The sequence below is a fragment of the Petromyzon marinus genome, chromosome 46 (assembly GCF_048934315.1).
Source record: "Petromyzon marinus isolate PM22_M1 ecotype Great Lakes invasive population chromosome 46, UKy_Petmar_22M1.pri1.0, whole genome shotgun sequence".
Classification (NCBI taxonomy): domain Eukaryota; kingdom Metazoa; phylum Chordata; class Hyperoartia; order Petromyzontiformes; family Petromyzontidae; genus Petromyzon; species Petromyzon marinus.
In genome coordinates this window covers 14,005,623-14,029,321 of record NC_133712.1, presented here as the reverse complement: position 1 = coordinate 14,029,321, position 23,699 = coordinate 14,005,623, and the positions used below count along the sequence as shown (strand labels likewise).

The following is a 23,699-nucleotide window of genomic DNA, read 5'->3' as shown; positions in this document are numbered from 1 at the left end:
CGCCCACATCGTCTCTATCGAACACCGCCGCGACCAGGGGATGTTTTAGTCTGATGGGTACTGTGGGTGGGAACTTTTGTCGGGAGTTTTCCCTTTGCAATTTCCAGCCACCTGACTTGTTGTAGGACGATAAACCACGAAGCGAACTGCCTGACGAACGACCGTGATCTCAATTCACCCTGGGAGAACCGCACGCGGACTCTGACCTTACTGAACAAAAACCGGAGTCCAAACCCTGAAGTTCGCACTCTGGTTAACACGTGCTCTGAATAACGCACTCTGATTAACGCACTCTGGTTAAGTTGCATCTTCGTTAAGCCCCCCCCACCCAACCGCGAGTCCTCGGCCACAGCCGCCCCTCGTGAAGGCAGGAACGTTGTTTGTTGAGCGACAGAGATTTTATTAAACATCAAACATTGCACATCTTCTCTGGTTCTTTCGGTAAAGTCACCACGTAGAATGAGAATAAAAGAATAAATTAATAAAATAAAATAACAATAAAATTCTCACGTTTCGGCCACAACACAAGTGGCCTTCATCAGTCTCGTCCCTTCACCTGATGAAGGCCACTTGTGTTGTGGCCGAAACGTCGTGAGAATTAAATTGTGTTATTTTATTAATTTATTATTTTATTCTCATTCTACGTGACTTTACGGAAAGAACCAAAGGAGATGAATCCTTGCAGTCACGAAAGCTTTAAATCGAAATTTAAACATTGCACACTTGAGCCTATAGATTGGTGCTTTAATCAAAAATAATCTAACACGTAACACACCATGTTCTCAAAGGGCATAGGAACATGTATTGTGGAATCAAATTGTGTGTGCTGCTGTGTGATGTTAGAGTAGTCTGTTATGCTGCTGTGTGCTATGAGAGCAGAGTGTGTGTGCTGCTGTGTGCTGCTGTGACAGTAGAGTGAGTATGCTGCTGTGTGCAGCTGTGAGAGCAGAGTGAGTATGCTGCTGTGTGATTATGTGAGAGCAGAGTGAGTATGCTGCTGTGTGCTGCTGTGAGAGTAGAGTGAGTATGCTGCTGTGTGCTGCTGTGAGAGCAGAGTGAGTATGCTGCTGTGTGCTGCTGTGAGAGTAGAGTGTGTGTGTGCTGCTGTGTGATTATGTGAGAGCAGAGTGAGTATGCTGCTGTGTGCTGCTGTGAGAGTAGAGTGAGTATGCTGCTGTGTGATTATGTGAGAGCAGAGTGAGTATGCTGCTGTGTGCTGCTGTGAGAGCAGAGTGAGTATGCTGCTGTGTGATTATGTGAGAGCAGAGTGAGTATGCTGCTGTGTGCTGCTGTGAGAGTAGAGTGAGTATGCTGCTGTGTGCTGCTGTGAGAGCAGAGTGAGTATGCTGCTGTGTGCTGCTGTGAGAGTAGAGTGTGTGTGTGCTGCTGTGTGATTATGTGAGAGCAGAGTGAGTATGCTGCTGTGTGCTGCTGTGAGTGTAGAGTGAGTATGCTGCTGTGTGCTGCTGTGAGAGTAGAGTGAGTATGCTGCTGTGTGCTGCTGTGAGAGTAGAGTGAGTATGCTGCTGTATGCTGCTGTGAGAGTAGAGTGTTTGTGCTGCTGTGTGCTGCTGTGAGAGGAGAGTATGCTGCGGTGTGCTGCTGTGCGAGGAGAGTATGCTGCTGTATGCTGCTGTGAGAGTAGAGTGTGCTGCTGTGTGCTGCTGTGAGAGCAGAGTGAGTATGCTGCTGTGTGATTATGTGAGAGCAGAGTGAGTGTGCTGCTGTGTGCTGCTGTGAGAGTTGAGTGAGTATGCTGCTGTGTGCTGCTGTGAGAGTTGAGTGAGTATGCTGCTGTGAGAGGAGAGTATGCTGCTGTGTGCTGCTGTGAGAGGAGAGTATGCTGCTGTGTGCTGCTGTGAGAGTAGAGTGTTTGTGCTGCTGTGAGAGTAGAGTGAGTATGCTGCTGTGTGCTGCTTTGAGAGTAGAGTGTTTGTGCTGCTATGTGCTGCTGTGAAAGGAGAGTATGCTGTTGTGTGCTGCTGTGAGAGCAGAGTGTGCTGCTGTGTGCTGCTGTGAGAGCAGAGTGTGGGTGCTGCTGTGAGAGTAGAGTGAGTATGCTGCTGTGTGCTTCGAGGTCTCCAGAGGTTGGCAGGACAGCAATCAATGTAATCAGTGTTGAGTTTTTGTTGAGTGTCAGCCCCTTATACACGGTCGGCTTTCTCCAGGCACTGCATTCCTCCCGGATTCAGCCAAAAAAGCTCGCCCACGTGATTGCCGAATATCAAAACGCGGATCCCTCCTTACAAAAGAGTTGGGAGACTCGGCGAGGCTTTTAGCGGCTAAACGCAGGCTGCGTTAGCTATCGTTATCGTAGCGCTTTAGAATGACCGCCAGCAGACGCGGCGAGCTCCTGCCTCCGCCTAATCGCAGCTACGGCGACGTTTGCTCGGCGAAGAGGGCGAGCTGAGCGAGCACGCCGTCGGCGAATCGGGCCTCGACTCGGGCAGGTCCTTGAGCCGGTAGCAGTTGATGTACGGCTCGGCCACCTGCCACACCTGCAAGGGGCACACAGACGGCGCGCCGGAGTGTGAGCGCCTTGCTCGTGCGCCGCCCTGGAGGAGGACGAGAGGACCTGACGGAGCCCCTCCTGCTGCTGCGCTGCTTCTACCTTCTCCTCCACGAGCATCCGGTGCACCGCCTCTATGTCCGGGGCCATGAAGCGGTCCTTTATCCAGGGCCTGCAACGCGCACGCACACACACACACGTCCAGTCGCACACACGGCACAACAACAACAACCACCGTTGGCTATAAAGTGGCAGCGACGACACCGCAGCGCTTGTGTGGGGGTGGGACACGCAGTGGGGGTGGGACACGCAGCAGCTGCTGCGTGCGGCCTCTCTCGTACCTGACGGTGCTGCGGACCAGGTCGTAGACTTTCTCCAGTGGGGTGGTTGTGCACAGAGGCCGCAGGAACTCGATGCCCTGGCACGCGGCCAGCAGCTCTATGGCCAACACTGGTAGACACAGGGCACGTGGCTACGTGAGCGGGACGTGACACTGTGTATGTGTGTTTACACAGTGTGTATACACAGTGTGTGTGTACACTATGCGTGTATACACAGTGTGTGTGTGTTTACACAGTGTATACACAGTGTGTGTGTACACTATGCGTGTATACACGGTGTGTGTGTGTTTACACAGTGTGTATACACAGTGTGTGTGTGTGTACACTATGCGTGTATACACAGTGTGTGTGTGTTTACACAGTGTGTATACACAGTGTGTGTACACTATGCGTGTATACACAGTGTGTGTGTTTACACAGTGTATACACAGTGTGTGTGTACACTATGCGTGTATACACGGTGTGTGTGTGTTTACACAGTGTGTATACACAGTGTGTGTACACTATGCGTGTATGCACGGTGTGTGTGTGTGCATGCTGCAGAGTGCTCCACACCCTGCTCCACGTGCTCGATTACGCGCAGGGCCTTGCGCGCCGCCCAGCCGCCCATGGACACGTGGTCCTCGGTGGCCGCGCTGGTGGAGAGGGAGTCGACGGAGGAAGGGTGGCACAGGCACTTGTTCTCCGACACTGCACGCGCGGGCACCGGGGACACCACGGCCGCACATCCCGCACCCCGCGGTCACACGACGCGCGCCTTCTGCACGGACCCGTCCACTTATATTTAAAAACTTAAAACTATAGACATTTTTTTCGTTACATTTTAACCAAGTAAGGCCCACCTGAGCCTCGTAGCTCTTTGACAGATGCGACCTTGCCACAAATGATTAGCTCAACGAAGTGGCTTATCCTCATGGGGGAATTTATAGCCGCCAGTTAGTCTAAACGCGTGATGTTGATTCTAAATGTGGAGGGCAAAACCCGGAGGGCCCGCAGAAAAATCCACGGGAAGAACAGCAGGCGTCAGGGTAGGGATTGAACGCACGACCTCCTGTGTACCAGGCGAGCTAGTCAACATCTCGGCCACTTTAGCTTTAACTCAAGGTGCTTTACGTGGTTTTAAAGCGGTATCAGAAGAAGAGTGATGAAGATGGAAAGGGTCGTTCAAGGGCCAAGCAATGAGTGACTGTAACAGAGGGCACACACGGAGGTCACAAAAGGGCTATGGGGGGGCAGGATAGAGTGGAGGGGCGACGGGAGGGAAGAGGAAGGGACAATGGAGAAGAGGAGGTGATGCTTTAATGGAGGAACGAAAGGAGGTTAAGAAGGGGGACTACTCAATGCACAGCGGAAGTTCATTCCAGTAGGAGGGTGCAAGGCTGGCTGTGAGAGCGTTCCCGCGTTGGTGGGCGAGACGCGCGTGGCCCTGCGTACCGAGCGAGGCGGCGGTGCAGTGCGCGATCATGAAGCCCGAGTTGAGGCCTCCTTCGTTCACGAGGAACGCAGGCAGCTCGCTCAGGGACGGGTTGCACAGGCGCTCGATCCTCCGCTCGCTGATGGCCGCCAACTCGTGCACTCCGATCGCCAAGTAGTCCAGCACCTGGCGCAACGGGCCCACCGCACCGTCACATGGGGAATGGCCGCAGCAATAGGAGGTGCCACCACAGCTATAGGAGGTGCCACCACAGCAATAGGAGGTGCCACCACAGCTATAGGAGGTGCCACCACAGCTATAGGAGGTGCCACCACAGCTATAGGAGGTGCCACCACAGCTATAGGAGGTGCCACCACAGCTATAGGTGCCACAACAGCAATAGGAGGTGCCACCACAGCTATAGGAGGTGCCACGACAGCTATAGGAGGTGCCACCACAGCTATAGGAGGTGCCACCACAGCTATAGGAGGTGCCACCACAGCTATAGGAGGTGCCACCACAGCTATAGGAGGTGCCATTACAGCTATAGGAGGTGCCACCACAGCTATAGGTGCCACCACAGCTATAGGAGGTGCCACCACAGCTATAGGAGGTGCCACCACAGCTATAGGAGGTGCCACCACAGCTATAGGAGGTGCCACCACAGCTATAGGAGGTGCCACCACAGCTATAGGAGGTGCCACCACAGCTATAGGAGGTGCCACCACAGCTATAGGTGCCACAACAGCTATAGGAGGTGCCATCACAGCTATAGGAGGTGCCACCACAGCTATATGAGGTGCCACCACAGCTATAGGAGGTGCCACCACATCTATAGGAGGTGCCACCACAGCTATAGGAGGTGCCACCACAGCTATAGGAGGTGCCACCACAGCTATATGAGGTGCCACCACAGCTATAGGAGGTGCCACGACAGCTATAGGAGGTGCCACGACAGCTATAGGTGCCACCACAGCTATAGGAGGTGCCACCACAGCTATAGGAGGTGCCACCACAGCTATAGGAGGTGCCACCACAGCTATAGGAGGTGCCACCACAGCTATAGGTGCCACCACAGCTATAGGAGGTGCCACCACAGCTATAGGTGCCACAACAGCAATAGGAGGTGCCACCACAGCTATAGGAGGTGCCACGACAGCTATAGGAGGTGCCACCACAGCTATAGGAGGTGCCACCACAGCTATAGGTGCCACCACAGCTATAGGAGGTGCCACCACAGCTATAGGAGGTGCCACCACAGCTATAGGAGGTGCCACCACAGCTATAGGAGGTGCCACCACAGCTATAGGTGCCACCACAGCTATAGGAGGTGCCACCACAGCTATAGGTGCCACAACAGCTATAGGAGGTGCCATCACAGCTATAGGAGGTGCCACCACAGCTATATGAGGTGCCATCACAGCTATAGGAGGTGCCACCACATCTATAGGAGGTGCCACCACAGCTATAGGAGGTGCCACCACAGCTATAGGAGGTGCCACCACAGCTATATGAGGTGCCACCACAGCTATAGGAGGTGCCACGACAGCTATAGGAGGTGCCACGACAGCTATATGAGGTGTCACCACAGCTATAGGAGGTGCCACCACATCTATAGGAGGTGCCACCACAGCTATAGGAGGTGCCACCACAGCTATAGGAGGTGCCACCACAGCTATAGGAGGTGCCACCACAGCTATAGGAGGTGCCACCACAGCTATAGGAGGTGCCACCACAGCTATAGGTGCCACAACAGCAATAGGAGGTGCCACCACAGCTATAGGAGGTGCCACGACAGCTATAGGAGGTGCCACCACAGCTATAGGAGGTGCCACCACAGCTATAGGAGGTGCCACCACAGCTATAGGAGGTGCCACCACAGCTATAGGAGGTGCCATTACAGCTATAGGAGGTGCCACCACAGCTATAGGTGCCACCACAGCTATAGGAGGTGCCACCACAGCTATAGGAGGTGCCACCACAGCTATAGGAGGTGCCACCACAGCTATAGGAGGTGCCACCACAGCTATAGGAGGTGCCACCACAGCTATAGGAGGTGCCACCACAGCTATAGGAGGTGCCACCACAGCTATAGGAGGTGCCACCACAGCTATAGGTGCCACAACAGCTATAGGAGGTGCCATCACAGCTATAGGAGGTGCCACCACAGCTATATGAGGTGCCACCACAGCTATAGGAGGTGCCACCACATCTATAGGAGGTGCCACCACAGCTATAGGAGGTGCTACCACAGCTATAGGAGGTGCCACCACAGCTATATGAGGTGCCACCACAGCTATAGGAGGTGCCACGACAGCTATAGGAGGTGCCACGACAGCTATAGGTGCCACCACAGCTATAGGAGGTGCCACCACAGCTATAGGAGGTGCCACCACAGCTATAGGAGGTGCCACCACAGCTATAGGAGGTGCCACCACAGCTATAGGTGCCACCACAGCTATAGGAGGTGCCACCACAGCTATAGGTGCCACAACAGCAATAGGAGGTGCCACCACAGCTATAGGAGGTGCCACGACAGCTATAGGAGGTGCCACCACAGCTATAGGAGGTGCCACCACAGCTATAGGTGCCACCACAGCTATAGGAGGTGCCACCACAGCTATAGGAGGTGCCACCACAGCTATAGGAGGTGCCACCACAGCTATAGGAGGTGCCACCACAGCTATAGGTGCCACCACAGCTATAGGAGGTGCCACCACAGCTATAGGTGCCACAACAGCTATAGGAGGTGCCATCACAGCTATAGGAGGTGCCACCACAGCTATATGAGGTGCCACCACAGCTATAGGAGGTGCCACCACATCTATAGGAGGTGCCACCACAGCTATAGGAGGTGCCACCACAGCTATAGGAGGTGCCACCACAGCTATATGAGGTGCCACCACAGCTATAGGAGGTGCCACGACAGCTATAGGAGGTGCCACGACAGCTATATGAGGTGTCACCACAGCTATAGGAGGTGCCACCACATCTATAGGAGGTGCCACCACAGCTATAGGAGGTGCCACCACAGCTATAGGAGGTGCCACCACAGCTATAGGTGCCACAACAGCAATAGGGGGTGCCACCACAGCTATAGGAGGTGCCACGACAGCTATAGGAGGTGCCACCACAGCTATAGGAGGTGCCACCACAGCTATAGGAGGTGCCACCACAGCTATAGGAGGTGCCACCACAGCTATAGGAGGTGCCACCACAGCTATAGGAGGTGCCACCGTGCACCCCGCAGCAGAGCGCACGACGCACGGGTCTCACCCACGCCACGTGGGACCCCCACAAGTTGGCCGGAATTCGAATTCTGGCCGCGTGTGCTGGACTGGCCTCAAACGGTGCTCACCAACAGTCTGTTTCGAAGCTATCTCAGGGGATCTTTTTCCTCTGTCTCTTTGTGACAGTGCGTGTCTGTGTGGGGAGAATGTTTGCCATTTGCGGTGTGTTAGGGTGTTGGGTGCCTGTGTACTTGTGAGAGTGTGCATGCACTTCTGCGTAGTATTTGTGACTGCATCTCTGCTCTCTGCGCGTGTAATTGTCAAAGTGTCTGCGAGTGTCATTGTGATAGTATCTGTGTGTATGTGTAATTATGATGGTACCTGTGTATGTAATTGTGATAGTATATGTGTAATTGTGATGGTATCTGTGTGTATGTATAATTGTGATAGTAACTGTGTGTATGTGTAATTGTGATGGTATCTGTGTGTATGTGTAATTGTGATGGTATCTGTGTGTATGTGTAATTGTGATGGTATCTGTGTGTATGTGTAATTGTGATGGTATCTGTGTGTATGTGTAATTGTGATGGTATCTGTGTGTATGTGTAATTGTGATGGTATCTGTGTGTATGTGTAATTGTGATGGTATCTGTGTGTATGTGTAATTGTGATAGTATCTGTGTGTATGTGTAATTGTGATAGTAACTGTGTGTATGTGTAATTGTGATGGTATCTGTGTGTATGTGTAATTGTGATGGTATCTGTGTGTATGTGTAATTGTGATAATATCTGTCTGTATGTGTAATTGTGATGGTATCTGTGTGTATGTGTAATTGTGATGGTATCTGTGTGTATGTGTAATTGTGGTAGTATCTGTGTGTATGTGTAATTATGATAGTATGTGTGTGTATGTGTAATTGTGATGGTATCTGTGTGTATGTGTAATTGTGATGGTATCTGTGTGTATGTGTAATTGTGGTAGTATCTGTGTGTATGTGTAATTATGATAGTATGTGTGTGTATGTGTAATTGTGATGGTATCTGTGTGCGTCTGATCGCGACTGCCCCTACTTTCTTCGCATTGAAATTCACGCAATCCCCTTTGCTTTAAGTTTTTTGACCCCCGCACCTCCGATTATCACGGTTGGCTACGTACTGTGCCAAAGGAGATCAATACATAGCACATGCAAACAATCCCTAAGAGAAGCGGAAATTGGACAAATCTCGGCCGACGCAATCTGTAGAATGTCGTAGGTCGTTCGGTTGGTACTCTGGCGCCTGGGCAGTGACATTGTGGACCAGCTGTAGAGTATTTAGATTTGCTGCAGGAATGTAGGCGAGACCAGAGAAATCCAGCCTGGACGTGGCACGAGTTTGTACGTTGAACTTCTTTTCGCACCGTACGTAGCCAACCGCGCTAATCGAACGTGCGGGGGAAGGACAACAAACTAAACACAAAAATAATCAGTTCTAGAGAAGTAAATGTTCAATATAGATGATTTAAAAGCGCACAGCTCCGGTGGCTTCCTAACATCGGCAGGAAGAGCGTTCCAGACGGCCGCAGAAGCGCACCCGAAAGCGCCGCGCGATGCGGTGACCACCGCCTGTGTTCGATTGACACCCACAAGCCGCTGCTGCTGCCGCCGCTGTCGCTGCTGCTGCTGCTGCGAGGACGAGCGGAGTTTGCACGATGGTTCATTTATGCTCTTGACGAGATCGGCGAGGTTATCGGTGCTTCATTCGTGGCAAGCACTTTGCGTGCAATGAGTGCGGCCGTATAACATCTCCGTTCGGCCAGCGGGAGCCAATCAATGCAGGTTGCCCCTGAAGCAGTCGCCAACCTCCACGCGGGCAGAGCGAGACGTTGCCGGTCAACTTCCCGCCGTGTGAGAGGAGAGGAGGAGGAGGTGACTCACCTTCGCAGGGTATTCTCCGTGGAAGTTGCCCCCAGAGATGGTCTCACCTCGCTCGTAAAACACCATCTCGCGCTGCTGTCAAGGATCGTGAGGCTGCCGTGTGCGTGTTGCCGATTTGCGCGTGTGCGCGCGTGTCTGTGTGTGTGATGTTAGTGATTATTTGTGTGTGTGTGTGTTTGCTAGTGTAGATGTGTGCGTCGTGCTGTTGGCACAATAGGGGGTACAGCTGGTGGTGCATCTGCCAGTCATCTCGGTCAGCCAACCCATGGCACCAGGGTCTGTCCCGTGACCTCCTGCCAGCGAGCCCTTCGACACTTCACGTGGCCTCAAAGTTCACCTGGCCTGGCACCGTGGTGATGTCACCGCCACTTAGTGGCGAATGGCGGTTCTTGTTGTTGGTTGTGCTGTGTTCGTGCGTGTTGCTAGTCGACTCGGACTCAAATGGGTACCCGGTGCGACGTATAAACATCGCCACCGGGGAGACAAAGGCGGTCGGGCGTGGTGCTGGCCACCGACCCCCTCGTGTGCTGTGCCGGCCTCCATAGATGGTGCTCGCTATAAACAGCACTTGCCCCAAAAGTCTGATAAGGCTATACTGGGGGATCTTTGTCTTTTTAGGTGTGTTGGTGGTGCTTTTGTGTTTGTGTTGCTATTGTATATGTCTCTGTGTGTATTGTGCCGTGTTTGTGTATACGTGTGTTGTGGGGTGCGAGAAGCAGGTTTGTGGATACGGGGTTGTCGGTCGCGCTGTTCATCTCCGTCTGGATGACTTTCTGCACAAAGCTGATGGTGTCATTCACGATGCCGTGCACCTGGACAACAACACGGGACACAGGACAGCTCACGTGGCAGAAGGGGGCAGCTCACAGGGCAGCAGCTTTACACAACTGTATCTATCAAATTCTGTCAGCTTAAAGACTGGGCAGCCCTGCTAGGGTGGGCAGTGTCATTCACTGCATCTTGCACCCTGTCACTGAACCCCTGGCTGCACAAATACACACACACAGTCTCTCACTCACACAGACACACACACACGTCTCTCACACACACAGACACACACACACGCCTCTCACGCTCTCGCTCAGCAAACACACGTGATCGAGTGTGCGGACACGGTTTGCGGCGGCACCTGCGGGCAGCAGCGCAGCGTGTACGCGTCCTGGACCCGGTCACAGAACCTGTGGCTCTCTGTGGGACGGCACAATCCACGCGTTACTCAGATCACCCGCAGGGGTTTGGGCCACGTGACTCAAACCGCTGATTGAGTGTGGCGGCCACCGATGAGACGGTGAGAAAGCGTGTGCGGTGCAGGGATTGGAGGCGTGTGGGGTATTGAGTTGGCGCGGTGGCGGTGGTGGTGGTGGAGCAGGGTTTGGGTTGGTGGGGCGCGTGGAGACCGGCGATCTGGGACGGGTGGTGGTCCGAGTCAAGCAGGGAGCGGAAGCGGAAAGCCACCTCCTTCTGCCCCGGGTGAGGACGCAGCTCGTGGATGTCTGCCGGAGAGAGCACGCGTTACGCTCGCTGGCCACAGTCACCCCGACGTCCGTGCGCTACGCGAGATTGGCGCGAGGCTGAGTGGACGACCGATCGCTTTCGGGACTCTTCGCAGAAACAGTGGCAGCCTCTCCATCATCTGGCTGCGGTGGCGAGGTGTTAACCCCCCTCGCCTAGTATACAGGAGCTCGTGGGTTCGATCCCGACCCTGATGCCTGCTGCTGCTGTATATTTGGAGTTTGCGTGTCTCTCTAGCCGTGGTCGCGTGGATTTTTCTCCGGGTCCTCCGGTTTTCCCCTCCAAATTTAGAAATTTGCGCCGAGAATATTTGGCTGATATAAATGTCCACATGATAGACCACTTCGTTGAGCTATCATTTGTGACGTCCAGGCCGCTTATGAAAAAGAGCTGTATATAGCTCAGTGGGCCTTACCTGGCAAAAGAAAAAAATGTTTTAGTTTCAATTACCACCGGTAACGGAGATGGTGCCCTGTGTTCACCTGGGACGTGGCCGTGGGAAACCACGGCCACGTCCCAGGTGAACACAGGGCACCGTGGGAAACCACGGCCACGTCCTCCCACGGAGCTCACCGCTGTCGAACGCGTTGGTGGTGCCCTTGAGCACCTCCAGCGTGAGCGCCGCGATCACGTCCGCCTGCCGGGCGATGGAGGCCGCCCGTTCCACGGCCTCCGCCCCCAGCGCCGTGATCATCTGGGTCCCGTTGATCAGGGCAAGGCCCTAAAGAGGAGGGATGAGGGGGGGGGGGGCACCAGGATGGGGGGACGCAGGGGGACAAGCCGCCATTGCGAGTACGTTGATCGTAAGCTGATCGTTATGCAAATAACCTCCTATCCCAAACAATGCAGGTAAATGAGTCGGCTAAGTCTTAATATATTAAAGACGCACATTGTGAATTCGCGGTTTAATTATTAAGTGAATGAATTGTTGAGATGACCAGACGTGATTAGTCGCCTCCACTGCCTGCCCTCCCCCTACGCATAACGTGCAGCCCAGGAGAGCCTCTGCTCTCTGCACGGCCAGTCCCCTCTGCAACTCTCTCCCAACACGACGCGGCTTTTGCAGAGTGCACGCGCACTAGATTGTCCGTCTCGGGTCTCATCAGCACAACACATGCCGCAGCACTGCGGAGTTGTTCTTGGCAAGAGACTGCAACTGATAGGAGGTCAAACGCGGAGTCTTATTTTCGACAATTCTGCAGTGTGATGAAGACTGGCCAATGGGCTGCAGGTACTCTCATTTGTGGCCAGGTTGCTTCTGAAAAGGAAGCGAATAGCCCATTGGGGCCTCACCTGGTGAAATTAAAAGTTTAGTTTTCGTATTTATGTTTTGACATTTGGTTACCTTCCCGATACTTTGCGCTCCTATCGCGTCTTTGTATTGTTTCTTGTAAGTTACTGACCCCGTGTGCCCCTACTGGACATCTGCGAGGAAAAAAAAATATTGCAGCTCATCCGATTGCCCCTGCAGCACAAATGAAGGTTCTCATTGTGCACGCTGCATATTCGTGTTTGGTGAGACGAACGGGAGTCTCGTTTCTCTGTCGCACTGCCCACGGGGCAGCTGGCCCAGCGGTAGCGTGGTCACCCTCTTGCTGCACAGATCCCACGGTTCGTTTGCAGTGGCCGCCCCGGTTAACTGCTGCTGCAGCATGAGCCATGACAAGATTGGCACGAGCCGTCTTCTCTTCTTCACCCTGGACGTTAGAGATCCCGTGACGTCGTTCGCAAGAGGCGGCCGACGCCACAGTCCAAATTATTCAGTGGGAATACACGCAGCTGTCGGAGCAGCAGCAGTAGCAGCAGCAGTGGGAGCAGTAGCAGCAGCAGTAGTAGCAGTCAGAGCAGCAGTAGCAGCAGCAGTAGCAGCAGTCAGAGCAGCAGTAGCAGCAGCAGTCGGAGCAGCAGCAGTAGCAGCAGCAGTGGGAGCAGTAGCAGCAGTAGCAGCAGCAGTCAGCAGCAGCAGTAGCAGTCAGAGCAGCAGTAGCAGCAGTCAGCAGCAGCAGTCGGAGCAGCAGCAGTAGTAGCAGCACCAGTAGCAGCAGTCGGAGCAGCAGCAGCAGTAGCATCAGTCGGAGCAGCAGCAGTAGCAGCAGTAGTAGCAGCAGAAGCAGTAGCAGCAGTAGTAGCAGCAGTAGCAGCATCAGTCAGCAGCAGCAGTCGGAGCAGCAGCAGCCGTAGTATCAGCAGCAGCAACAGTAGTCGGAGCCGCCCTACCGCGAACAAAAACTCGGCTCGACTCCGCTGAAAGAACGAGTCGTGAGCCCTCGGCGAGGGCTTTTCGTCGGCAAGCAAGGCAGCTGCAGAAGTGGCTGTAGCGACGAGGCTCGCGCGGCCTGCACTGCGTGCCCTACCTCCTTGGGGCGGAACGATATCGGAGAAAGTCCATGAGCTTGCAGCACCTGGAAGAGATAGAGTCACAGTGAACTCCTGTTGTTGCGACTGCTGCTATGAGCGTTGAGGCGTGCGTGTCCATCGCCTGTGTAGAGCCCCTGGAGAGCCAGTGGTGGAGATTTCACATTCCTGTGGTGGGGTTGAGTTAGTCCATAGGAAAACCACTTAAATTCTCAATGAAAGTAACTTCCCCACCCCGTCAGAGTGCACCTAGCATGGCACAAACTCCCCGTGGTCATTATCTCCGCAACTTAGTGGCGAACGGCCGTTGTGTGTGTGTGTGAATGTGTGTATGCATGTGTGTGTGTGTGCAGGTGTACTGACGGTTATCTGAACCGGTCTTGGGCCTCCCCTAGGTCGACTCAGCCTCAAATGAATATCTGGTGCGGTGCGTAAAAACATCGCCATTGGGGAGACAAAGGCGGTCCGGCGTGGTGCTGGCCACCCGCTCCCTCGTATGCCGTGCCGGCCTTCATAGGTGCTCGCTACTCACAGCGCTTGCTCCTACAGTCTGTTAAGATCATACGTTGGATCTTTGTCTTCATACGTGCGTGTGTGCGTGCGTGCGTGCGTTCTCGCGTGGCGTACGTATTTCGCATCGGCCCAACCACTCCTGGGCGACCACATCTTCCCCTCTCCCATGAGGCCGAGCGCCAGGTGCGCCAGGGGGGCCAGGTCCCCGCTCGCCCCCACCGTGCCCTTCTCCGGGACGTAGGGCAGACACGACGCTGCACGCGCGCACGCACTCACTCGTGAAGCGATGCGCTGACGCCGGGGCTCCGAACGACTCTCGACACGGGGCACACTCTCGGCTCGTCTGTGAAAGCCGTGACCCTCGAGGCCGTGATTTATAGAGATAATGACGCTGAAGATCATGTCGCTGAGTGTTGTGATGCTGGAGATCGTGATTCTAGAGATCGTGATTCTACAGATCGTGATGCTGGAGATGGTGACGCTGTAGATCGTGATTTGAGAGATCGTAATTTTAGAGATCGTGATTTTAGAGTTCGTGATTCGAGAGATCGTGATTCTAGAGATCGTGACGTAAGAGATCGTGATGCTCGAGATCGTGACGTAAGAGATCGTGATGCTCGAGATCGTGACGCTGCAGATCGTGATTCTAGAGATCGTGATCTTAGAGATCGTAATTCGAGAGATTGTGATGCTGGAGATGGTGACGCTGAATGCCGCGATGCTGGAGACAGCTCGGGGCACGGCCTCACCGTTGAATGCGCTGATCATGCGGTTGATGGAGTCAGGGGAGATGCCGCTGTAGCCCTTGGCCAGGACGTTGATGCGCAGTGCGAGCAGCATGCGGGTCCGCTCCGGCAGGAGGGGCTTCCCCACCCCTGCACGACCCCACCGCGACAGACACGCGGCGTCACGCGCGGGCGTCACAGGTGCCGGTGACCCCGCGTGCGTGCTAAGCTGCACGGCACAGGCGATGCCACCGCGGGAGAGTTACCACCTTTGCACGGGCCAAACCCGGATGGGTGGCATCGCCAGTTGGTGGGCGCGTGAGTGAGTGGGCAAACGAGTCGGTGGGTGGGTGACTGAGCGGGCGGGCAGGCGGGCGAGCGTGTGGCTGAACGTGCGTGTGAGCGAGTGGTGGTAGGGTTGCACTGGGCCTGTCAGAACAGTGCAATTCGCTGTTGCTGCCACCCGGGCGGAGAGACGCCGGTGCCCGTACAGGTGGCAACCCCTGGCCCCGACGCGCGCCACCCCAGCCCCCTCCTCACCTGCTGCGTGCGAGCGGATGAGGTTCTCCTGCAGCTCCCTGCGGCGACAGAGACGCGACATCGTCACCCGTCCCCGTGGGGCGCCAGGGCGTACACCGCTCGTGATGCTGGTGTGATTCTGGTGTGATGCTGTATGGTGGTGGTGTTGGTGTGCTGCTGTGTGGTAATAGTGGTGTGATGCTGTGTGATGCTGTGTGGTGGTGTTAGTGTGCTGCTGTGTGGTGGTAGTGGTGTGCTGCTGTGTGGTTGTAGTGGTGTGATGCTGTGTGGTGGTAGTGGTGTGATGCTGTGTGGTGGTGGTGTGATGCTGTGTGGTGGTGGTGTGATGCTCTTTGGTAGTAGTGGTATGATGCTGTGTGGTGGTAGTGATATGATGCTGTGTGGTGGTAGTGGTGTGATGCTGTGTGGTGGTAGTGGTGTGCTGCTGTGTGGTTGTAGTGGTGTGACGCTGTGTGGTGGTAGTGGTGTGATGCTGTGTGGTGGTGGTGTAATGCTGTGTGGTGGTGTGATGCTCTTTGGTAGTAGTGGTATGATGCTGTGTGGTTGTAGTGATATGATGCTGTGTGGTGGTAGTGGTGTGATGCTGTGTGGTGGTAGTGGTGTGCTGCTGTGTGGTTGTAGTGGTGTGACGCTGTGTGGTGGTAGTGGTGTGATGCTGTGTGGTGGTGGTGTGATGCTGTGTGGTGGTGTGATGCTCTTTGGTAGTAGTGGTATGATGCTGTGTGGTGGTAGTGATATGATGCTGTGTGGTGGTAGTGGTGTGATGCTGTTTGGTGGTAGTGGTGTGCTGCTGTGTGGTGGTAGTGGTGTGATGCTGATTGGTGGTAGTGGTGTGCTGATGTGTGTTAGTCGTGGTGTGATGCTGTGTGGTTGTAGTGGTGTGATGCTGTTTGGTGGTAGTGGTGTTATGCTGTGTGGTGGTAGTGGTGTGATGCTGTGTGGTTGTAGTGGTGTGATGCTGTGTGGTGGTGTTGGTGTGCTGCTGTGTGGTATTAGTGGTATGATGCTGTGTGGTTGTAGTGGTGTGATGCTGTGTGGTAGTGGTGGTGTGATGCCGTGTGGTGGTAGTGGTGTGATGCTGTTTGGTAGTAGTGGTGTGCTGCTGTGTGGTAGTAGTGGTGTGATGCTGTGTGGTTGTAGTGGTGTGATGCTGTGTGGTTGTAGTGGTGTGATGCTGTGTGGTGGTAGTGGTGTGATGCTGTGTAGTGGTGGTGGTGTGATGCTGTGTGGTGGTAGTGGTGTGATGCTGTGTGGTTGTAGTGGTGTGATGCTGTGTGGTGGTAGTGGTGTGATGCTGTGTGGTTGTAGTGGTGTGATGCTGTGTGGTGGTAGTGGTGTGATGCTGTGTGGTAGTAGTGGTGTGATGCTGTGTGGTTGTAGTGGTGTGATGCTGTGTGGTGGTAGTGGTGTGATGCTGTGTGGTTGTAGTGGTGTGATGCTGTGTGGTGGTAGTTGTGTAATGCTGTGTGGTGGTAGTGGTGTGATGCTGTGTGGTAGTAGTGGTGTGCTGCTGTGTGGTAGTAGTGGTGTGATGCTGTGTGGTGGTAGTGGTGTGATGCTGTGTGGTTGTAGTGGTGTGATGCTGTGTGGTGGTAGTGGTGTGATGCTGTGTGGTTGTAGTGGTGTGATGCTGTGTGGTGGTAGTGGTGTGATGCTGTGTGGTAGTAGTGGTGTGATGCTGTGTGGTTGTAGTGGTGTGATGCTGTGTGGTGGTAGTGGTGTGATGCTGTGTGGTTGTAGTGGTGTGATGCTGTGTGGTGGTAGTTGTGTAATGCTGTGTGGTGGTAGTGGTGTGATGCTGTGTGGTAGTAGTGGTGTGCTGCTGTGTGGTAGTAGTGGTGTGATGCTGTGTGGTGGTAGTTGTGTGATGCTGTGTGGTGGTAGCGGTGTGATGCTGTGTGGTAGTAGTGGTGTGCTGCTATGTGGTAGTAGTGGTGTGCTGCTGTGTGGTAGTAGTAGTGGTGTGATGCTGTGTGGTGGTAGTGGTGTGATGCTGTGTGGTTGTAGTGGTGTGATGCTGTGTGGTGGTAGTGGTGTGATGCTGCGTGATGCACGCTCACTTGAGCTTGTTGCTTGGGATGACCGTGCGGGCGAACTTGCCAAATCCCGTCGTGATTCCGTAAACCACTGTGGCGCACACACGGATTCAGGTGTCACACTGTGACACTATCACCTGACACTGTGACACTATCACGTGACACTGTGACACTATCACGTGTTCAGTTCAGGTGTGACACTGTGACACTATCACGTGTTCAGTGCAGGTGTGACACTGTGACACTATCACGTGTTCAGTGCAGGTGTGACACTGTGACACTATCACGTGTTCAGTGCAGGTGTGACACTGTGACACTTAACAGGTGTTCAGTGCAGGTGTGACACTGTGACACTATCACGTGTTCAGTGCAGGTGTGACACTGTGACACTTAACAGGTGTTCAGTGCAGGTGTGACACTGTGACACTATCACGTGTCCAGTGCAGGTGTGACACTGTGACACTTAACAGGTGTTCAGTGCAGGTGTGACACTGTGACACTATCACGTGTTCAGTGCAGGTGTGACACTGTGACACTCTAAACGTATTCACTGTAACTTTGACAAACTGCGGCACGACCGTCTTCAGCGTGACCTTTGGTGCGACCCTGGGCTGACCTTTGTTCTCCTGGATGATCGTCTCCAGCAGCTCCCGCGATTTCCTGATCCTGACCTGGGCCTCATCCGTGAGCTGAGGAGACACAGGCGCAGCATTAGTGGCCCCACGGCGGAGGGAAGCCTCACGGTGGAGCGGTGCCTCACGGTGGAGCCGGGCCCCACGGTGGAGCTGGGTGAGGCAAGCCTCACGATGGAGCAGGGCTCCACGATGGAGGTGGAGCGATGCCCCACGGTGCAGTGGGGCAAGGTGAACCCCACGGTGTCTGCCCGAGTCCTCGTGAACCTGCTGACTCATTGGCCTGCAACCAATTGACCTGGTGACCTCCCCTATGGGCCTCACCTTGATCTTGTACTGGCTTTTGCCCAGACGCAGAAGCTCCCGAGTGCTCAAACTATTGCCATCCAAGCTCAGGAACTGCAGACGGTACACGTGGAAACACACGCAGACATACACACTAACACAAAGGTGCACCGTGTAGCCTTCACAGACAGTTGTGGCAAGTGGTGTTTAGCGAGGCCAGAATGGCACACGAGAGGGTGGGTGGCCAGCACCACGCCCGGCCGCCTTTGTCTCCCAAGTGGCGATGTTTACACACTGACACCAGGTACTAATTTGAGGCTGAGTCGATCTAGGTGAGGACGAGGATCAGTTCACGTAATCGTCACTGGTGTTGGTGGCCATAAGCGGGAATCGAACGCGGGTCGCCGGTTTCATCACACGGCGCGCGAACTGCTACACTACCGCTCCCCATAGACACACATACAACTAAAATAAATATCCCCCGTATAGCCTTAACAGACTGTAGGGCAAGTGCTGTTAGCGAGCGCCTTTGAAGGTGGGAACGACACACGAGGGAGTGGGTGGCCAGCCCCACGCCCGGCCGCCTTTGTCTCCCTAGTGGCGATGTTTACACATCGCACTAGATACTAATTTGAGGCTGAGTTGACCTAGGGGAGGCCCATGACCTTTTCAGATAATTATATTATCACTGGTGTTGACCGTGAGCGGGAATCGAACTCGGGTCCTCGGGTTCGTAGTGCAGCGAAGCACGAACCGTTACACTACCGCTCCCAGCTACACATCCACGCTCATAGACACACACCACACCAACCCACAAAGCCAACACACACACACACTTGGCCCCATCCTCCACAGTGTGGGATGAGTGTCAGAAGGTGAGTGCGTGTGACGTCACCTCTTCTGGCTCCTTGTAAGTGATGTTCCTGCAACAAGACATTGCGTTACATTCACCCATCCCAAGTTCCATTCAACTATCTCAAGTTGCATTCACCCATCCCAAGTTGCATTCAACTATCTCAAGTTGCATTCACCCATCTCAAGTTGCATTCATCCAACCCAAGTTGCATTAAACTATCTCAAGTTGCATTCACCCATCCCAAGTTGAATTCACCCATTCCAAGTTGCATTCACCCACCCCAAGTTGCATTCATCCACCCCAAGTTGCATTCACCCATCCCAAGTTGAATTCACCCATCCCAAGTGGCATTTTTCCGCGGCAAGTTCCATGAACATCCGGGTAAGATCCACAGCGGCCCAGCGGCGGAGAGTGGTTGATGCAACCCATCACCCTCCTTGCCTCTGGGGTCGATAAATTATTCACCACTTAATGAGCAAGTCAACAGTGGGTGTCCCATAATATCAGACTCGCCCTCGCCATGGGAACGTGGACTTTGCACCACTGGCTGTGCTGCAGGGCTGTAAGCAGCAAGCAAGCAGCACTGCCTCTTTGCTTATTTGAGCAGCAGGAAGTCACCTTGGCTCCAGCGCACTGATTGGCACCCAAAAGAAAGATTGATGACTCAAAACGACTCCAAGGTCGCTAAGCTGCACCAAACCACGGTGGCGAGATGGTGACTCTCTCGCCTCGTATACAGGAAGTTGTGGGTTTGATCCCGACCCTGACGCCTGCTGTATATTTGGAGTTTGTGTCTCTCTCATCATCATCGCGGTGGCTAGGAGATGTTAACTACCTCGCCTGGTATACAGGAGGTCGTGGGTTCGATGCCAACCCTGACAATGCCTGCTGCTGTATATTTGGCGTTTGTGTGTCTCTCATCATCATCGCCGTGGCTAGGAGATGTCAACTACCTCGCCTGGTATACAGGAGGTCGTGGGTTCAATTCCAACCCTGACAATGCCTGCTGCTGTATATTTGGAGTTTGTATGTCTCTCTCTCATCATCATCATCGCGGTGGCTAGGAGATGTTAACTACCTCGCCTGGTATACAGGAGGTCGTGGGTTCGATGCCAACCCTGACAATGCCTGCTGCTGTATATTTGGAGTTTGTGTCTCTCTTTCTATCATCATCATCACGGTGGCTAGGAGATGTTAACTACCTCGCCTGATATACAGGAGGTCGTGGGTTCGATGCCAACCCTGACAATGCCTGCTGCTGTATATTTGGAGTTTGTGTGTCTCTCTCTCATCATCATCATCGCGGTGGCTAGGAGATATTAACTACCTCGCCTGATATACAGGAGGTCGTGGGTTCGATGCCAACCCTGACAATGCCTGCTGCTGTATATTTGGAGTTTGTGTGTCTCTCTCTCATCATCATCATCATCGCGGTGGCTGTGAGATGTTAACTACCTCGCCTGATATACAGGAGGTCGTGGGTTCGATGCCAACCCTGACAATGCCTGCTGCTGTATATTTGAAGTTTGCGTGTCTCTCTCATCATCGCGGTGGCTAGGAGATATTAACTACCTCGCCTGATATACAGGAGGTCGTGGGATCGATGCCAACACTGACAATGCCTGCTACTGTATATTTGAAGTTTGTGTCTCTCTCTCAGTGGTCACGTGGATTTTTCTCCGAGTCCTCCCAGTTTTTTGCCCCTCCACATTAAGAAACAAAGTGCGCTGAGGTTAATTTGGCCGCTATACATTTTCACGCAATGATAGGCCACTTCGTTGAGCAATCATCTGTGATAGCCAGGTCGACTTCTGCAAACGAGAGCTCTACATGGCTCAGTGGGCCTGACCTGGTAAAATAATAATAATAATTTAACAAAAATAGTTTAGTTTTTGGTGCAGCAGTGACTCATTCTGTCTACTGCCCTCTGGGGGCTTAAACCGAAACTCAAACAGCGCTCCAGGTAAACTTTCTCGAGATCCTCCCCCCCACCACACCGCGACCTCCACACTCACCCCACGCCACCCTCATGCACCATTCATGAATCCAGAACATTTCTGCTAAAAAAGTTTACATTTGAATGTTTAATCGTTTTATTTTTGCTTCTATTCCGACACGTCCCGTCTGGCTACCACGACTTTGCCCTTCTGCGGAGTGCGTCATTTGGGTTGGTTGGTGTAGCCACAAGAAATAATGTAACACAAGCAATAATAACATAATACAGGGTGGGGTTTTTTGCGTTAGATCGCGTAAATATATAAATGTGTCGTTAAACCCGCCAGCACCCGACGCAGCCAACTAGTAAGGGTTGTGTCACGTGAAGAGACTGTGGCCAATTCGTCACTAGTACAGCACCAGTGTGTAGTGTATAGTAGTGTATAGTGTACTGTGTAGTGTAGTATACTAGTACAGCACCAGTGTGTAGTGTATAGTGTAGTGTACTGTGTAGTGTAGTATACTAGTACAGCACTAGTGTGTAGTGTGTAGTAGTGTATAGTGTAGTGTACTGTGTAGTGTAGTATACTAGTACAGCACCAGTGTGTAGTGTAGTGTATAGTAGTGTATAGTGTACTGTGTAGTGTAGTATACTAGTACAGCACCAGTGTATAGTGTAGTGTATAGTGTAGTGTACTGTGTAGTGTAGTATACTAGTACAGCACCAGTGTGTAGTGTAGTGTATAGTGTAGTGTATAGTGTACTGTGTAGTGTAGTATACTAGTACAGCACCAGTGTGTAGTGTAGTGTATAGTGTAGTGTATAGTGTACTGTGTAGTGTAGTATACTAGTACAGCACCAGGGCTGGAGCCTCTCGGGGTGTGGTGGGGGTCGCTCACCAGGGCTGGAGCCTCTCGGGCTGCGAGGGAGAGAAGTCCTCTGACATGGCGTCTCCCTCCAGGGCTGGGACACGGCGAGAGGGGGGGGGGGGGGTCAGCACCATCAGAAGCTCGAACCCGCGTCGCTCACCTCATTCAGACACTCACCTCAACCAGTCTCCAGACCCCTCACCTCATCATCCTCACACCCTCACATCCCTCACCCAGACCTCCTCACTCCCCGCTCCACTCTGTGGCTCTATCCCCCCCACCCTCCTCCTTCTCGTCCATCCTCACCCAGCTCCACGAAGTCGTTGTCCTGCAGGACGTCCTCCAGGAGGTCATCTGGGTCCAGGAGGCCCAGTCCCTGGCACCTCCTCACGGAGAAGCGAACCTCTGGCAGGGCCCCCAGGCCGCCGTGGTCCGGCTTGTTCTTCACGTACCGCTTGAGCGCCTCCAGCCCCAGCGAGTAGACGGAGTCCGAGGCGCGGCCCGGGACGGCCAACCACTCACCTCGCACCCTCGCCGTGAAGCGCATCCTGCTGGGGACCCTCTACACACTAGACCTCTACACTAGACCTCTACACTAGACCTCTACACACTATAACTCTCTACACACTAGAACTCTCTACACACTAGACCCCTACACACACTAGACCCCCACACTAGACCCCTACACTAGACCTCTACACACACTAGACCTCTACACTAGACGTCTACACTAGACCTCTACACTAGACCTCTACACACACTAGACCTCTACACACTAGACCTCTACACTAGACCTCTACACTAGACGTCTCTACACTAGACGTCTCTTGACCTGTGTAGGCCCTCTCTCGACCCGTGTAGACCCCTCTATATCTGCCCTGTTCACTCAGGAATTTCTCTGCACGTGCCCTGGACCTGCTGACTCAATCCCTCCAACCACCTCGACCACCACGACCATCAACAACAGCAGCAGTCGTGACTGAGCGAGACGGGGACGTAGAATCACCGAGGATGACCGCGTGGATTGAGAGATAGAGGGGGGGGGATACCCCCCACCCCCCCACGGGGCGGGCACGCGGACCCCGTGGCTGCCCCTCCCGCGGGGGACACCGGGGGGGGGGGGGCTGGCACTGAGACATGGGGACAGGAGGGGGCTTGGCCCGGCAGGCACGTGGCCAGGAGGCGCGGCGCCGGGAGAAGATAACCCCCCCCCCCCCCCCCCCCCCCGGTGTTTGCAGGTCGCCGTTGTTTACCAGCGGGGCGCCTCGGCGATTAGAGATTAATCAGCCCCCCCCCCTTCAACCGACAGACCGCCGGCCACTCAATCCGCGCTTTCTGCAGACGACGTCAAAAAAGCCACCACGGAGTTACATAACTCGCGTGGCTCCGCACGGGATTCGCGTCACTCCCCTTCGCCATGGTGGGGATCCTCCACGCGAGATGAACCCCCCTGTGGTTGAGCCCCCCCCCCTCCCTCCATTCAGTGGGCCCACGGTGTCCGTCTCCGTGGGCCACGGTGTCCGTCACCGGGGCCACGGTGTCCGTCACCGGTGCCACGGTGTCCGTCACCGGGGCCACGGTGACGGACACCGGGGCCACAACTGCACTGCTCAAGGGTCACGTGGTTGTGAGAACTCGAGGGGGAGCAGAGGGCAGTCTCACGGGCAGGAGCGAGCGACCCGGGGGTTGGCAGAATTACAAAAGCCGTCGCGTGGAATAAAGTACAGCGAGCAAGTGAATAGCGGAGACGACCAAAGAGAAATCGGAGCTTTCAAACATGTGGACTCGTTTATCGTGGGAGTGTGACCACATCTCACGCCGCCGCACAGAGGCAGAGTGCAATCACTCGACAGCGGAGGCACCGTCCGATGTCTGTGCAAGTGTGTGCGGCAAAACAACCCCCTACCTCCTTGCGGTGCCGGACGGGCAACTCTGTCGTGGACAGTGCTGTGGGGGGAGATCCAATTTTGATTGGCTCCTCCCCTCATGGCATATGTGTCCACTACAGGGGCTAAACGGGGGCTCTGGATG

At 54.1% G+C, this 23,699-nt stretch overlaps 1 protein-coding gene across 2 annotated transcripts; it reads right to left on the bottom strand.

The window, feature by feature from the left end:
* Positions 1-723: 723 nt before the first annotated feature.
* On the bottom strand, positions 724-22,716 carry HAL (histidine ammonia-lyase). 2 transcript variants are annotated; one of them, XM_032971567.2, is made up of 20 exons: positions 21,975-22,716; positions 21,699-21,762; positions 18,904-18,931; positions 18,048-18,122; positions 17,708-17,780; positions 17,116-17,182; positions 15,056-15,093; positions 14,540-14,665; positions 13,905-14,044; positions 13,277-13,324; positions 11,496-11,643; positions 10,808-10,903; positions 10,540-10,598; positions 10,142-10,222; positions 9,411-9,476; positions 4,285-4,450; positions 3,406-3,540; positions 2,851-2,959; positions 2,612-2,681; positions 724-2,498 (listed from the first exon to the last, which is right to left on the bottom strand). In XM_032971567.2, the coding sequence occupies exons 1-20, from the start codon at positions 22,213-22,215 to the stop codon at positions 2,364-2,366; spliced, it is 1,965 nt and encodes a 654-aa protein (XP_032827458.2). In that variant the 5' UTR covers positions 22,216-22,716; the 3' UTR covers positions 724-2,363. The 2 variants fall into 2 exon arrangements, with proteins under 2 accessions (XP_032827458.2, XP_075930343.1); XM_076074228.1 differs by lacking the exons at positions 21,699-21,762; positions 21,975-22,716 and adding an exon at positions 21,659-21,672.
* Positions 22,717-23,699: the final 983 nt, after the last annotated feature.